Genomic DNA, 16183 nt, shown 5'->3' on the forward strand with positions numbered 1-16183 from the left:
GCGCTTAACAAATACCAATATGATGATTAGGATTACTCCAGAGCAGTGCTCTGCACCCAGTAAGGGCTTAAAAAACACCAACAGGATTATCACTAAAAGAAGAGGGGGGAGGGCGCTTCATCGTGGCTCAGTGGAAAGAGCATGGGCTTTGGAGGCAGGGCTCGTGAGTTCGAATCCCAGCTCTGCCACTTGTCAGCTGGGTGACTGTGGGCGAGTCACTTCACTTCTCTGGGCCTCAGTTCCCTCATCTGTAAAATGGGGATGAAGACTGGGAGCCCCACCTGGGACGACCTGATTGCCCTGGGTCGACCCCAGCGCTTAGAAGAGTGCACAGAGTAAGCGCTTAACAAATACCAACATTATTATTATTATTATTATTCATGGCAGGGCCCTCGCACGCATGCGCGCTCCGCGCCCGCCCTCCTCCCCTCCGCGCAGGCGCTCGCAGGGGACGCCGGGAGCCGAGGGGGGAGAAGAGGGAGGAGAAGGGTCTGCGTCGTCCCTCCCTCCCTCCCTCCCGCCCACGGCGCAGGCGCAGAGCGCCGGGCTCCGCCCCTCCTCCTCCGCCGCCATATTTAAAGGGCGGCGGGCGCCGAGGGCCAGTCCGCAGTGTGCGTGGGAGGGTGTCGGGCTCCGCGGAGGGGAGCAGAGCGGAGCGGAGCGGAGGGGGTGGGGGAGGCCGGGACCCGGATGTGCCGCTCCCCCCGCCCGCCCGCGGCCCAGGCAGGCCCCACCGGAGCGGCGGCGGCCGACGAGGCCGCGCTCACCCCCGTCCCGTCGCCATGAGCGGCTCCTCGGGCACTCCCTACCTGGGCAGCAAGATCAGCCTCATCTCCAAGGCGCAGATCCGCTACGAGGGCATCCTCTACACCATCGACACCGACAACTCCACCGTGGCGCTCGCCAAAGGTACCGGCGCCGCGCGTGTGTGTGTGTGTGTGTGTGTCCGTGTCCGTGTGTCCTCCCCCGGCCGGGCCGAGGAGACGGTCCCCGCAGCTCCCCCCTTCCTCCTGCCCCGCAGGCGGCCCTGCGCCCGCCCCACACGGGCACCTTTGTGCCCCGGGCCCCGAGGAGCCTTTGCGGGGAGGGGGCAGGGAGCTGTGTCTTTGTGCCCGCCGCTGCCGGGACACCCACCGCGGCCGGACTGCCCGGGAAACTTGGGCCGGTTTCTTTTCTCTTCCTTTATTGCGCCCCCCCCACCCCCGTCTTCCCCTTCTTTAACGCGCCCCTCGCGGCCCCAGTCCCCGAGGCCTCCTTAGCCCGCCGCTCCGGCGGGCCTGCGGGCCTCTCTGCACCAGGACACACAATAGTCTGCCCGCCCGGCCGGACTGCAGCTTTATTGTGTGGGGGCGGGGTGGGGGCGGGGGGGCGGAGGGGTGTGTGTGTGTGTGTGTGTACGGTGGGGGTGGAGGGAGGGGGGGGGGAATGGGAGAGTCTATGTGTGTATGGGGGCGTGGGGGGTGTGTATGCGGGGGTGTTGGGGGGGGTGTTTTTTGGAGTGGGGGTGTATGATGTGTGTGTGTATGTGGGGGTGTGTGGGGGGGGTGTTTTTTGGGGTAGGGGTGTGTGTATGCGGGGGTGTTGGGGGGGTGTTTTTTGGGGTAGGGGTGTGTGTATGCGGGGGTGTTGGGGAGGTGTCTTTTGGGGTGGGGGTGTATGGTGGGGGGGTGTATGGGGGGGTGGGGTGTCTTTTGGGGTGGGGGTGTATGGTGGGGGGGTGTATGGGGGGGTGGGGGATGTCTTGGGGTGTCTTTTGGGGTGTGGGGGGGAGTGTTGGGTGTTTTTTGGGGGGTGGGGGTGCGTGTATGGGGGTGGGGGGGTTGGGGAGTGTTTTGGAGTGTGTGTGTGTGTGTGTCCCCGTGTCCCCGTCCCCGGCCCCCCCCCGGCCCCCCCCCCCCGTCTGGGACCCCTGCGGAGCGCCGATTGCGCCCCCTGCTGGTGCCGCGGACCCCCCCCCCCCCGCCCCCCGCCGGTCCCCAGAACAATGGGCCGGGCCTCCCCCCTCACGTGCCCCCGGACCCCGCCCCCGCCGAAAACCTGCGGCTTGGGGAGGGGAGACGAGACGAGACGAATCCCCAACCCCCTGAGACATTCATTTCTGCAATCAATCGACCCGCCGAACCAGTCCTCCGCCGGCCCAGGCCGGGCCTCTTGGTTGCGGGCAGGAGGCCGCCTCCCTGACTTGGCCCCGGGGCTTGGCGGCTTGGGACCGAAGGAGCTCGGGCCCCCCACAGGGGCGGAACCGGGTGGGGGGCGGGGGGGGGGGAAGAGGAGAAGAGCCGTCGGGGAGCCGGACCCCTGACGGTTTGGGCTTTAGCAAAAAAATAAAAATGGCCCTGCTCCCTCGTCTTCTCCCTCCTCCTGTGACGGAGATCAAGGTGGCCCGATCCGCCCCTTTTGGAGCCCCAAGAAGGGCTAGAAGGAAACTCCTCTCCTTCGCCTCCCATCTTCCTCGTGGAACTTCTTAAAACTACCCTTTCCAGATCGGTCTCCTTCGCCACTTCAACTGGGTCCCCGCACAACTTAGCGTATCGTATCGTGTGCGAAAGGGAAGCCCGGTTGGGCCTTTCTCCTTCCTGCCCCCCCCCCCTCCCGCTTCTGTCACTGCTGCTGCTCTTCTCCAGGAAACTGGCAGTCGGATATTCCAGCTCGCACCTTTTAAGAGGGGTCTCCCATCCAAGCCCTTAATGAACACATCTTCCGGTTCTTTATCCATATTGCCAAAGGATAAACCGGACGGAGAGGTAGCGAACGGGCGGGAGCTGTCCACGACCCGCCTGTCCACTGAGAAACTGGGAAGCACCAACTGAAACCGTAACTCGGCTTAAAAAAAAAAGCAAAAGTTGTCGAAGGCCTTCCAGTGGTGCTAAATGTTTCCGTCACGCCACCCTATTCGGAAGGCGTTTTCAGCTAACCTAGAGTTGTTACGTCGGTTGTGTTGCACTGAAGTATTAATGCCGGACTTTTTGAGGCTTAAATATTCCAAGCGAACCTAGAGGTATTCTTCTTTTAAGGGGAACCGACATCCCCACGTGGCACGCCCTGGGTGCCAAAAAAGTAGCCATGTTTCTTCAGCAGGGTATGCGGGCACTTTAACTCTTCCCTAGGACTTGTAGAATTGTTTTCAGACTGCTGTTCCTTTAACACTATAGCCATCTGTATCTATCAGTCTATTTATCTGCCACCTGTCACCTCTTGAAAGCCAACGCTTTAATTCGGGACCAATTTGAAACCAGTTGGGTATCTGCTGCGTCCATTTCGCCCACATTTTCATAAATCAGAATAGGCGTTCAGGGAGAGTTGTGCAGGTTGATAGTAGTGAGGCCTAAAAAGGTCAAAGGTCTAATATTTCTTTTTCTCAACTTTCAAGTGAGGTCCTTTGGTACCGAAGATCGCCCCACAGATAGGCCTGCCCCTCCAAGGGAAGAAATTTATGAGTACATCATTTTCCGGGGAAGTGATATCAAAGATATTACTGTATGTGAACCTCCAAAAGCTCAGCATACTCTCCCTCAGGACCCTGCTATTGTCCAAGTAAGTACCCGGTGAAACTTTAGGGGAACAGTGACCAAACGTTAAGGGAAACAAGGTTTATTTTTTCAGTAACGTAATTGCCTTTCTCTGGGTAACCGAAAATATAAGTTGTCTCTCCTAAAGAAAATGTGATTTGTGATGTACGATATGGAGTTGTTTACATGGCTTCCCAGTTTTGTTTCTTTGTTTTAATTAAATCTGGTGTCTAAAGACTAATGAGGTAATGAAGAGCATTAACTTTTAAATGCTTCAAGCCAGGTAGAACTTCCTAAAGCAAAACAAATGCTTAGGTGATGTCTAATGGTGAAGTGCTATTTAGCCTTTATGAAAAGTAGAAAGGAACCCAAAGGATGGACCATTTGAGATAGAGGAATTTAGTGGCGCTTAGTTTGGGCACATTTGCAGCATCTTCCAAAACTTCTTGGAAAGTCTCATTTTTAAAAAGGGCTTTTAATCCCACACTCAAACTCACTTGTGTATTCATGTGCAATGGCATTATAAACTACTTTACCTTCTTAGACCCTAATGTGCCAGCTGATACTTTAGATTTTTGTGTGTTTTGTTTGCTGTGGCTCGGGGGGGAGACTGGAATGTCCATGTTATAGTCTTTGGGTACCCCTAAAATCTCTAATATAATATTATTTTGGGGGGGCTTTGTTTCATGCCAGTGTGGTCTAGTGGTTAGAGCATGGACTCTATCCCAGCTCCACCATTTGTTGGCTGTGTGAACTTGGGCAAATCACTTAACTGCTCCGTGCCTGTTATCTGTAAAATGAGGATTAAGATTGAGAACCCCATGTGGGACGTGCCATCCAACCCGATCAGTTTATCCCCTACCCCAGTACTCAGTATGATTCCTGGTAAATAGTAATCACTTAATAAATACCACAAAATCTCCCATACTTGTGCACATGCACCATCTTCCCTACTAGATTTAGAGACCTGGTCTGTGTAAGTAGATAGGGGACAAAAAAGGGAAAACAATTGGATTTTAATTATTTTGATACAAGCTTGACAGTTCACCTCTTTTGTCTCTCAAATCCACTGGAGGCTGTCCAATCAAAGCAGCCTTATATAACAAATGGAAGGGAAAAATAGTCTTGTAGTCTCTCACTTCTGGAAACGAAGCCCACAGACGTACAGGGTAACTAAATATTTCTGTTTTGCTTTTGCATACTGTCTTCTTGTTCAGTCTTCCCTGGGCTCTGCCTCTTCGTCATCTTTCCAACCACATGTGCCTTACAGCCCCTTTAGAGGTATGCCATCGTACAGCCAGCTTGCTGCCAGCTCCTTACTCAGCCAACAGTATGCAGCCACATTAGGTTTAGGTGAGTTAAATTTCCGTTCTTATTCATCTTTGCCATTGGGTTAATTTGTTTGCACCTTACCTCAATAAACGATGAAAGATAAAATGAAAGGATGCTGTTCCCCTTTGAACAAATGAGTGACTGAATGATGGCAAGTTGGTATATAGCTTATTGCCTGTTTTTTGAAGTCAATTTTTGTACTAATGTGAATTTACTATAGACTACAGCGTTTATAATTGTTGTGGGAAATACGTACATCTTGTGTGAAGGCCACTTGTTTTTAGGGATGTTAACCCAGTCTTCTTATGGGTGGGGTAAAAAAAAAAGTCATCAGTGTTTCCTAGTAGTGGTGCCTCTGTTGGCAGGGCCCTTTAGTCTGAAAGACATTACCTGGGCCTGTTTATCGTATTTTTTAAAAACCTGTTAACATGTGCGTTGCCATTACCTGGGTAACCTCCCATCCTTTCCATGCTAACACTTAAGAAAACTGCCCTGCAGAAGATGACGTGATCTCTCTCCAAAGTTGCTAAATGTCATACTAGTATCTCATTACTTGTTTACTCTTTTTTTTTTTTTTGCTCCTTTCTCTTATTTTAGAGAAGTTGGTAAGCCCTCCAGCCTCAGCTGCTGCTTCAAGCCCTAGCTCTTCTCCATCTCCACAGCCAGTTTCAGAGCTTGACATGTCCTCAGAGCCACATCAGCTCTCTTCCAAGGGTAATGGCAGTTTTGGAGACCTGCATCCTGTCTTGCAACCCATTCTGTTTAACACCATCTTCTTAGAGTGACGGTAGCTGTAGTGGATGAGCAGGTGCACAGCTATTCATTCATTTAGGCTGCTCCTTCTTGGCTTAGCGGCTGTTTGAGCTTCGTCAGTGATATGAGTTTGAAGAGCTGGAATGACGAGGAACCAAAGAGTGCTTTGGGTTTTGGTTGTTTTTTTGTTTGTTTGTCTTTTGGCTTGGTTTGGTTTGGTTGTTTTTTTGTTTGTCTGTCTTTTGGTTCGGTTTGGTTTTTAAACCCTAATGCTGCTTGGGGACTAGTGTATGCCACTGGATAGGCACATGGAGGTCTAGTGGATTCGCCATTCTCCATAGTCAAAGCAGCTTTTCTGGTCAGGTGATCTTTGAAAGGCAGCTAAATTAGAGAGACTTCTGAATTGAGTTGTGTGAGTCTGGTTCACCGGTTCTGACCCTTGCCTTGTGCACACCCAGGAACTGCAGTCTTAAATGACCAGATATGATGCTCTCCAGGATTTTGAAAGTTTGGTTCCACATGTCTGAGCTTCTCTTTGCACGGAGACTCGAGGGCCTCAAGGTAGAAATCAGGAGATGGTTTAAGTCCTTTTTTCTCCAGATCGGTTTTCAAATCTTTATAAAATTGAGGAAAACCTTGAATATATGGCTTGAACCTCAGCGAGCCTGCCGACCAAAACTACTTAACAATGGGCAGAAATGGGGTTTCTTTACCTATACTAGAATCCTACTGTTAGTCATCTTGAAACTTTGAAATTCAAATAAACTTTCAAAAGCTAGTTCTGTGGTATTGCTGTTGCAGCTCCGTTTCATAAAACTGACCTGAACCATGCTTTATGATCTTAACTGCACGATCCTCAAGTTTTGTTTTTGTGTTTTTATAGAGGAAAGTAATTCTGGCTTTCACTATGGAGAGCAACTACTGTCAGTCTCCATTTCTTTGTATGCTCTTATTGACTTAAACTAGCCAGTTCATAGAAGTAGAAGAACTCCTTTTTTTGACAGTACTTGGATATTTTAATGTTGGTAGGATGACTTATTCCACGTGACATTTATTGCTCCTAAGGTAAGGTGTATCTACTACAGGGGAAAAAAGACCCAATAGCACTCCCTTCCTCTCCCTAGGAAGTTTCTCAGTTACTTCCCTTTCAACTGCATCTATTAACTTACTGTGAAAAGCCTTAAACTGTGTTTATACTGGATCTGAATTCAGTCCCATAACTTGCTGTGATTTGAAGTATTAAAGAGCAGCAGAACTGGTAAGTGGAACCTGCCACCATTCTCTGCTGCTTTTAAATATCAGTGAACACAGAATGTATTTTCTCTCAAATTGTGTCTTACCTGCTAAGAGAAACTAAAATGCCCCAAAACCCATATATTACCTTTTGGGCACAAATCAGGCCAGCCATTTTTCCCCCAAATGTACCCCTTGTCCTAACAGGCTTTTCGTCAATTGACTTCTCCTATTGTTGACTAGAGAGCAAATATGTAGTTCTGTGCTACAATTGGCTGAATTTTCCAGATCAGTCTCAACCCGTATCTTGATCTCTTAAATGCTGGCTTGCACAACTGCTACTCCAGAAGTGACATCCTGGGAGAATCCCCAGATGGAAAGTCTGTTGCCATCTTTAACTTGGATCAGGGAGTGTGGCCTGTTCCCACTCCTCCTTTTCCTGTGACCTGAATGAGTTTAGTGAGGTTAGATTATTGGTTTCTTTTTGATGTGGGACATACCCTCCCTTTCCCCCTCCATTTTTATGTGGGTTTTGAAATTTATTCGGTAGAACCTCTGTAGCCTCTTCATGCTTTCTTCTCCATTTTAAAATCCCAGTCAGAGGGAGAAGTTGGGGCTATAAAATGTCTCTTTTTTTTTTTCTTCCTCCCACCCCTTTTTTTCCAGGAAGTGGCTTCTCATCCATCCCAGTCCGCAAAAGTCCCATGGTTGAGCAGGCTGTCCAGACCGGTTCTGTTGATAATCTAAATGCCAAAAAGCTTTTACCCAGCAAGGGGGCTTCAGGGATCCAGCGAAACGGTCGGCAGGTCCAGCCAAGCAACAAGACCAGTGGTAGGTAATGTACCCCTTCAGTGGAATTGGACTGTGATGGATTCCTTTGGGAGGGGACACTTAATAATATTATTTTTAATAAACCCCAAAAACCTGCTTTTACAGAGTAATATTCTCAAACCAGCTTGACCAAGTTCCTGTTCTCGGGCTCCTTTCAGCATCACGTTTATGTTGCTCTTTTATACGTCTGGGTTTCTGGCCTTGCAAGAGCTTTGCCTTAACCTTCTCTTTTGCCTTAGATGTAGTTCAGCCCACACCTGTGCAAAGTCAAGGGCAGGTGAATGACGAGAACAGAAGACCTCAAAGGAGGAGATCAGGTAACTTAGCCATGGCCCCTTAAGTTTGAGAAGAGAAGGATGACTAGTTTAGACTGCTTATACCTTTAAATCTGCTTTTTTAAGTGGGTGATAGCCCCTTAAAGTTTGACTATCTGCTACTGCTGCACCAGACTGTTGAATCACTTCCCTAGTGCCATGTGGCCAGCTTCCAGTGTCGATAAATCATCCGGTTATAATCTTACACATCTTTTTGGTACTAGGTGGACTTCTTTGGAAGACATTCTCAGAGGTCAGCCCTTGGGCTTTGATATTGAACTTGTTTGAAGGTGGAACTCTGAAAGAATTGCATTTGGCTTAGTCGAGCTCCGGCTCTCCTCTCTTCACAGGGAATAGGCGGACAAGGAATCGTTCCAGAGGTCAGAGCCGCCCAACCAACGTCAAAGAAAACACAATTAAATTTGAAGGTGACTTTGATTTTGAAAGTGCAAATGCACAGTTCAACAGAGAGGAACTCGACAAAGAATTTAAGAAGAAACTGAATTTTAAAGGTTTGCCTTAATTTCAGCTCTCTAAATTGGTGATGTGAAAGGTGGCTAGCGTGGGTCAGGACTTCAAAATAGCCACGTATGCGAAACAGTTAACTTTTTAAATTCAGGTTCAGAAGAGGTGGAAGTTGACTTCTCACTGTGCCTCGATCTCTTCTATCACGCTGCCAACCCCTCACCCGTGCCCTGCCTCTGGCCTGGAATGCCCTCCCTTCTCAAATCCGATAACTACTTCCCCCCCCCCCCCCCCTTCAAGCTTTTTTGAAGGCGCATCTCCTCCAAAAGGCCTTCCCTAAGTCCCCCTTTCCTCTTCTCCCAATCTTTTTTTGCATCACCCTGACTTGCTGCCTTTATTGATTCCCCCTCCCAGTCTCCACAGCACTTATGTACAGATCTAACTTAATTATTTATATTAATATATGTTTCTCCCCCGACCCCCAACTCTAAGCTCAATGTGGGCAGGGAATGTGTGTTCATTGCATTGTACTCTTCCAAGTGCTTACTGTCTACAAAGGACTGTACTAAGTGCTCAATAACTATGAGTGAATGAGGGCTGTTAGGGGTTAGAGGGGTTAGCACCTCTTAAGAAAAAAATAAGACACCATTAGATGCTGCATGTCTGAGCACGTGAGGGTAATGAGCATTAGGTGGTGAACTGGAGAATTGGTAAGCTTCAGTTCATCTCCATGTGACTTTGAAGGGGCTTGTCAGTGCTGGTCTTCTTACAGTTAATATGAAGAAGTAGAAAATATGAAACTAAATCTGCTCGCATTATCCAGGGGTGGGTTCACAATTTTGTATATCCAGAGTACAAAAGCACTAGTGAGAGTTTTGTGGGTTGGTAGAGGACAAGGCTGATAACTTAAATCCTGCAAAATGGCTTCCTAGTCATGTATTAATATCCTGGTTGATACCGTTTCCCTTCAGTTCCCCCCTAAATGGCTGGCTAACACCCTTCCCATTCCACCCCGTAGATGACCAAGCTGAGCGAGGAGAAGAGAAGGGAGATGCTGCTGTGGTCACTCAGAACAGCGATGGTACCACAGAGGAGGATCTCCTGGGACCCAATTGCTATTACGATAAATCAAAGTCTTTCTTTGATAACATCTCTTCGGAACTGAAGTCCAGGTAAAATTGTTTGGATACCAGGAAGAGTGTAGGACTTTAGGATAGCTCTCACAGGTGATGTTCAAGGAAATGCCGGTTGGGCATGCTATACTGCCGGATGGCAATAAACTCCAATACGGGTCACAAAATGTGAGCTGTTTCCTCAACCACTCTCTCTGGCTCACCTCCCTAACTGGCTCCATTCCAGCTGAGCCACATACAACCCCGAGCTATTAGCCCCACTTGTTGGGCTCTTCCAATCTTGCCTGCCCAAAGTCCCCAGGGTCATTTCTCTCCAAGGGGCTGGAGTTGAATATTCTCCTCCAGTGACTGATCATAGGAGGCTGAGAAACCAGTCATCCCTGGCCACAGTATTCCTTGACTCCACTTCATCAAGTACCACGTTTGAAAGTAAAGAAACTACCCTCCTCCCACTAGAGTCCAGTAAGACCTGGCAAATACATATAGACAGTTCTTGTTTTAAGGAGAAAGGAATGTGTAACTTCAGTCTGCCCATCCCTGGCCTGCCGTGAGCCGTAGACCTTTCTAGTTCTAGGCGAACGACGTGGGCCGAAGAAAGGAAGCTCAACACGGAAACCTTTGGCGTGTCGGGACGATTTCTTCGGGGCCGCAGCTTCCGCGGTGGATTTCGGGGGGGAAGAGGCAATGGCGCAGCCCGACGGAACCAAACATCCCACAGAGCTGGCACTGGCAGAGTTTAAATTCCAGGTGAGGGCAGCTCTAGCTTCACCTCATTCAGGCCAACTGCCCATGGTGTGGAAGGCGAGAAAATCACAAGGAGTTGTGAACAGGTGACTCGTCAGCAATGACTTGGGGTTAATCTACCTACTTTCTTGCCTCACTTCGCTTCAAAAGGCAAAGAACCTCCAAGTGGTTACTAGTACTCTTGTAAATATTTCAGCTCCGGGTCTCACACTAGCCTTATGGTAGTACATGTTAGGAAAGCATCTGAGTAGGTCCTGCTGTCTGTCAAATCTCCCTCCCTTTTAATTCCCCATCACAGATCAATAAGAAATCACACCCCAAATGAACCAGGTATGCCCAGAGACCACTCTGGGGTGAGGTAGTGCTGAATCTTTGTCCAGAAATGTGACTGACCTTGCTGCTCAGAGGTGCTGGTCTGCTCTCTCTGGAAGACCATGTGCCCACCCAAGTTCTCTGAGAGGTAGAGGAGAGGGAGGGGTAAAACCATAGAGTTGCTGATCTCCTGGTTTGAAGAAAGGACTGTAGTCCTGGGGAAGTTGTGGGTGATGTACTCTCACCAGCTGGGCTTATTAGAGCTGCTTATTATTGTTATTTATGTGCTTACTATGTATAAAGCACTGTTCTGAGGAGTGGGGTAGTTCATCAGATTGGGGTAGTTCATCAGATTGCACATAGTCACTTCCCTGCATAGGGCTCACAGTCTTAGGAGGGAGAACAGGTATTGAATTCCCCATTTTACAGTTGAGGAAACGGAGGCACAGAGAAGTTAACGAATCGCCTAAGACCACACAGCAAGCAGAGCGGAATTAGAACCCAGGTCTGTCGTCCTGTTCCCCCCACCCCCCCGGCCCAGGCCTATGCTTTTTCCACTAGGCCATGCTACTTCTCTTGCCTGGACACCATCTCCCTTCCTCTCTGCCCATTAGTGTCATCTTCACTGAAAATTCCCTAGTTTTAGTTGAGTCTAAAGGAGGTGGAAATAGAATAGCCGATTGAAACTTCAGTTATTATTATTTTCCTAAAACACAGCCATTGGCTCTTGTTTTTCTTGCAGACTCTCAACTAAGTAGCATGAAGGTGGCGCTGAGTATATAAGAAAACATTGAAGATGCTGCACTTAATGTGGGGAGAAAATGGGTCACTTTGTTTACTACACTTGAAAAATCCCACAGTACTACTTATATTTTTGGACTTCAGCTGAACTTGGATTCGGATCCGAGTTAAAACCACTTGTTTTTTGGAAGTGTTCATGGGTAACCTCTTTGAGGTGTCTTGATATTTTCGTTTCACTTTATTTTTAGGCACAGTCTAACCTTCTCTTGGTCTCCTTTTCAGAAGGTTTTCTGTCAGGAAAGCTTTTCTGTGTTCTTGGTTGGTTTTTTTTTTTTGTTTTCTCTTCTTCCTCTCCCCCCCTCCCGCCCCCCAAGAGATCAAAGTAGCTTTGACTCTTTAAAATGGAACCAAATATCATCCCCAAACAAGCCAATTGACTTCTTTGAGTAACCAAACTGACCCTTTGGTGCTGTGCTGCTGGTGTGCCGCTCCCACTTGAGGCAAAATGTTTCGGCAACTCTGGTTCTGGAGAGCCGGGGGCCCCTAGCGCTAAATGGCCCCAGAGAGCTGGGATCTGGGGAGTGGGGTGGAGCTGGGGGAGGGTGGGATGGGGGAGGGTTGTCACATTGATGTTGTTGTTGTGAAGAACCCAGAGGTGTCTCAGACACAGTGTCTGAAGGGCAAAGGGGGGGGACCCTTTCTCTGAGAATGGGAGGACTGGAGACCTCCCTCACTTCCTCCTGGGGATTCTGCCAACCTCTGTGTCTGGTTGTACCCTGCAAGTGAGTCACATGTGACCCTCTGGACGCTCTTCTTCGCTTAGGAATGGGGTGCCGACCTGCTCTTAAAATGGAAGCCAGATTGACAGAAGGGCATGTTTCCTCTAAATGTAAATAGTCCCAGTGGGCTTTTTTTTTTTCTTCTGTTTGTTTTAAAAGGTGGGGCCGAGGGTGGGTGGGGAATATAAGCTTGTTGCATGAGTAAGTGGTTAAAAATCTTTAGTTAGAGGCATGTGTCCCCTGTCTGTTTAAATGGGGCATTTTGTTGAAATAAGCACCTTGGTAACTGAAAACCCCCTCAAATAGCTATAAAGATTTTAGTTCTGCATTGACTAAGTTACTGTAAAAGCTTGGATTTATTTTTGTAGGATTTAATTGTTAAGGATTAGAACACGGCATCGGGGCTGCTTTGTTTGAAGTAATGTAAATTGTAATTATAAATAAACATGCAAACATTTAACCTTTTCATTCTTTTTTTTTCCTTGGGGGTTCTTTCTGTATCTCCTGATTGGACCAAACAAATCAACTCCTGCTTGCTCTGGGCCTTGTGGTGGCTTGTTCTGGTCACTCGCTAGCTCAGAAGCACCTGCAGTAGGGGAAGGCAGAGGCAGGAAAACTAGTAGGGCAAAGGGGCTGGGTGGGTCCTGCAGACAGAAGCAGGAAGAGGGGCAGAGAGGTTGGGAGGGGCTGGACCAGGTCCTGCTCTGAGCTGGGAAAGGAGAACCCACCTCTCCCTGGAGCTCTTGAAGGGAAGAGGCTGTTATTACTGTCTGTGCCCAGTCGCATGGGCACTGCCGTTTTGCAGCCCTGGGATGAAGGGAGCACTGCAATGATGGGGCGGGGGGTGGGGCGGAAGAAACAAACCTCTCACTGTGCTGGCCTGTCTCTCCTTCCCCTTCTCCATTCCCTGTGCTGGCAGCAACAGTTCTTGCTCCAAGTAGCTATTGCTTTGAAGCAGGTGCACAGCACAATGTTATTGCTGGGTGGGCCAGTGTTAGGTGCCTTGTGGCAGCCCCATAACTGAGTAGCCCAGTTTCACCTGAGGATGCATTGGGCAGGGGTGTGGGAAATATACGTCACCTAAAACAGCTAGATTCTCAACAAAGTAAGCTATGAGAATGTGATCTCTGCTCGCTGCCTGCCCACAGCTCTCACAATTTTTTTATGCATTAAAAAGTTGCTTCTCCTGCCCTAACCTGGAAAAGGCTGTAGCTAGCTACTTAAGCAGTCTTCTCCCTGCAGCATATAGGGCTGATTGGGATGGTGATTAGCTCAATCGTATTTATTGAATGCTTTGTCTATGCAGGGTACTGTACTAAGTGCATGGGAGAGTACAACAGAGTTGGTGGACACATTCTATGACAATAATGAATTTATAGGCTAGAGGAGTAGGAGCCAAAACCATCATTTGGCCTAAATGTGGCTCACCGTTGTGAAGGAGACACAGTCTAGATTGCTCTGAGGCTTCGAGGCTCACTTAGCCTAGAGGGCTTCTAAATCCCTAGGCATTACATTCTTGGGTGCCTGACCATCCTCAGATCAGTTGTGGCTTTGTTCCTCCTCAGAAAACTAGGCTTTCCTATTCAACCTCCTTTGGCTGGAACAGAATGAGCCAAGATGTCAGGCACTAAGCTCCAAGAATATCCCTAAAACAGCTGTCTCTTCTCCCCCATCACTCTCACTGAAGACAGGGTGAAACTATGCTATTACAACCCTGGGAAGAGACCACAAGTTCAGGGGTGGGGCCTTGACCAAGTTCTGCTGCCATGTAAAACTACCACCTACCTGCAAGTCTTAAAGCAAAAAAGAATCCAAAAAACCTTGCTGCTTAATCAGTAAAGTGCAAGCTTGTTGTGGGGAGGGGATGTCTGTTACGCTGGTACAATTATATTGGTATAGTGTGCTCTTTCCAAGCCCATAGTACAGTGCTCTGGCCAGGGTAAACACTAAAAACTCAATTATACATGAGTGCTTACTGTGTGCAGAGCCCTTTACTAAGTGTGAAAGAATATGATCCCTGCCCTCATGTAGCTCAATAATAATGATGATGGTATTTGTTAAGCACCATGTGCCAAGCACTGTTTTAAGTGCTGGGCTAGATACAAGGTTACCAGGTTGTCCCAGGCAGGGCTCAGTCTTAATCCCCATTGTACAGATGAAGGAACTCAGGCAGAGAGAAATGAAGTGACTTGCTCAAAGTCACAAAGCTGACAAGTGGCAGAGCCAGGATTAGAACCTACAACCTCTGACTCCCAAGTCTGGGATCTTTCCATTAAGCCACACTGCTTCTCATGATCTAGCAGCAGCAACAGACACTAAAATAAGTTAAAAGTAGGAGGATGGAAAACGGTGACCTAGGGAGATAGATTGAGTAGGGCCTCCATAAGGAATGGTGACTGTAGAAGGGTTTTGGCTATGGGAGGACTGATCTGGCTGAGAAGGAGGAGAAAGAATGTCAGCAAGGATTTAGGGGTGAGAGAGAAGAATGAGGCAAAAGATCACATTTGATCAAACATCAAAGGAGCAGCCAATTGGGCTGCATTGACTTGAAGGATCAAAAAAAAAATCACACCAAGACTGGAATAGCTTTTGTGAATAAAGGTATTCCTTGCAAAATGAAGGTATTGTGTTCTCAGGCAACTGCTGTACAAAATAGGTGGGGGTGGAAGGGAGAAAGTGGTCTAGTAGGGCGGGGCTATATATAGCATCATTGTCCAAAGGCAGATCAGTGACCACCTCTAGCAAAGGCCAGCATTCTGAAATAGCTGTAGCCAAGTTTATCTGAACTAACTTTACACTGAGCTGACCCAGAGGATGGCAGACCTGCTGCACCCACCAGGGAAGCTCTTATGGACTTGGTACTCTGACCAGTGGGGGCTTAGGAGCCCTTCAGCAAAGACTCTGGAGATGAGGGAACAGTTGCACAAGCTTTGTGCAGGTGAAAGCCCTCCTTGAATGAGCAGCCTCGCTTTGGTCACTTCCCCTTCCCCACAGTAAAATCCAGTTGCAAATCCATGTAAAGGAGATGTGGTACAAGGGGCAAGTTATATTACAGCTGAAGTTCAAGGTGGCTGTGACCCTCCCACTTATTTTTTTAGTTGCCAGAGGCAACTTCCTTGGCTAATACAACCAACAAGACTTTTTATGAACCACTGCAATGTTCACTATCCCTTTCCTCCATGCAAAAGCTCATTGGTAGGAAAACAAAATAATCACCACACTTAGCCCGTGGACAGCATTTTTTCTCAATGTAGAATCCAAATAAGTCGGCTTTGTTACCTAATCTTGCTCTGTAGGATTTTAAGCAGGAGAAACTCCCTTCAGCAATTACACAAAGCTACAGTGGAAAAAATAACTTCAGCAGTGATAAGAATTCTGTGATGTTTCTGAAAGCAGAGATGATGTGAATAGGTATGTTATTGTGGTATTACTTTCTTCCAAAAAGATTAAAAATATGTAGGTTTATTGTAGGTTACTCAGAGGTACGATATGAATAAATGGAATGGAGATGCCTACAAGTCAGTCAGAATCAAACATGATTTGAATGAATTAAAAAGAGCTATCTATAACAACTGTATTTCATTCATGAGGTTTTTGTTTCTTCTTTTTGTTCTCTTCCTTTTCTTTTTCAATTTCAGCTATGTGCTTCTCAATTTCTTCAGGATTTAAAAATCTAATGGACAAAATACCCAAGATGATCAGTCCATCAACATGGTAAGGTTTGAATAACTCAACAAGTGAGCAAATGAAATATAAAGGTGTGGGGGGGCGGAAAGTGTTGGGTTCACTAAATATCCCTGTACACACTGTAGGGTGGGGAAGGGGGCATCATTATGAGAAGTGGGACTCACATGCAGTAGTACGGTCTTAGCGTTAGGGACTAGGCCACAGATAAGGCTGGGAGACTACAGTCTTTAGCCTTTTTACCGAAGCACAACACACCTCATAACCCAAGTCCCAACATCCCCACCACTCGAAACCAAAGTGGCCCACAGCTTAAGAAGGTAAACCTCACCTTCCCTATCTATCCCAAACCT

At 48.0% G+C, this 16183-nt stretch overlaps 1 protein-coding gene across 3 annotated transcripts; it reads left to right on the top strand.

Annotated features, from left to right (window-relative positions):
• The first annotated feature begins 599 nt into the window (after positions 1-599).
• On the top strand, positions 600-12606 carry LSM14B (LSM family member 14B). 3 transcript variants are annotated; one of them, XM_029070891.2, is made up of 10 exons: positions 603-909; positions 3371-3534; positions 4727-4862; positions 5439-5555; positions 7494-7658; positions 7898-7975; positions 8323-8484; positions 9456-9609; positions 10139-10317; positions 11369-12606. In XM_029070891.2, the coding sequence occupies exons 1-9, from the start codon at positions 783-785 to the stop codon at positions 10308-10310; spliced, it is 1275 nt and encodes a 424-aa protein (XP_028926724.1). In that variant the 5' UTR covers positions 603-782; the 3' UTR covers positions 10311-10317; positions 11369-12606. The 3 variants fall into 3 exon arrangements, with proteins under 3 accessions (XP_028926725.1, XP_028926724.1, XP_028926726.1); XM_029070892.2 differs by lacking the exon at positions 7898-7975 and having other exon boundaries at positions 600-909; XM_029070893.2 differs by lacking the exon at positions 5439-5555.
• Positions 12607-16183: the final 3577 nt, after the last annotated feature.

This window comes from Ornithorhynchus anatinus, chromosome 8 (assembly GCF_004115215.2).
Source record: "Ornithorhynchus anatinus isolate Pmale09 chromosome 8, mOrnAna1.pri.v4, whole genome shotgun sequence".
Lineage (NCBI taxonomy): Eukaryota > Metazoa > Chordata > Mammalia > Monotremata > Ornithorhynchidae > Ornithorhynchus > Ornithorhynchus anatinus.

Coding starts and splice junctions, on each gene's coding strand:
- LSM14B (XM_029070891.2), top strand. CDS start 783: ATGAGCGGCTCCTCGGGCACTCCCTACCTGGGCAGCAAGATCAGCCTC. Junction 3,535..4,726: donor AGGACCCTGCTATTGTCCAA/GTAAGTACCCGG, acceptor CTTCTTGTTCAG/TCTTCCCTGGGCTCTGCCTC. Junction 7,976..8,322: donor ACCTCAAAGGAGGAGATCAG/GTAACTTAGCCA, acceptor CTCTCTTCACAG/GGAATAGGCGGACAAGGAAT.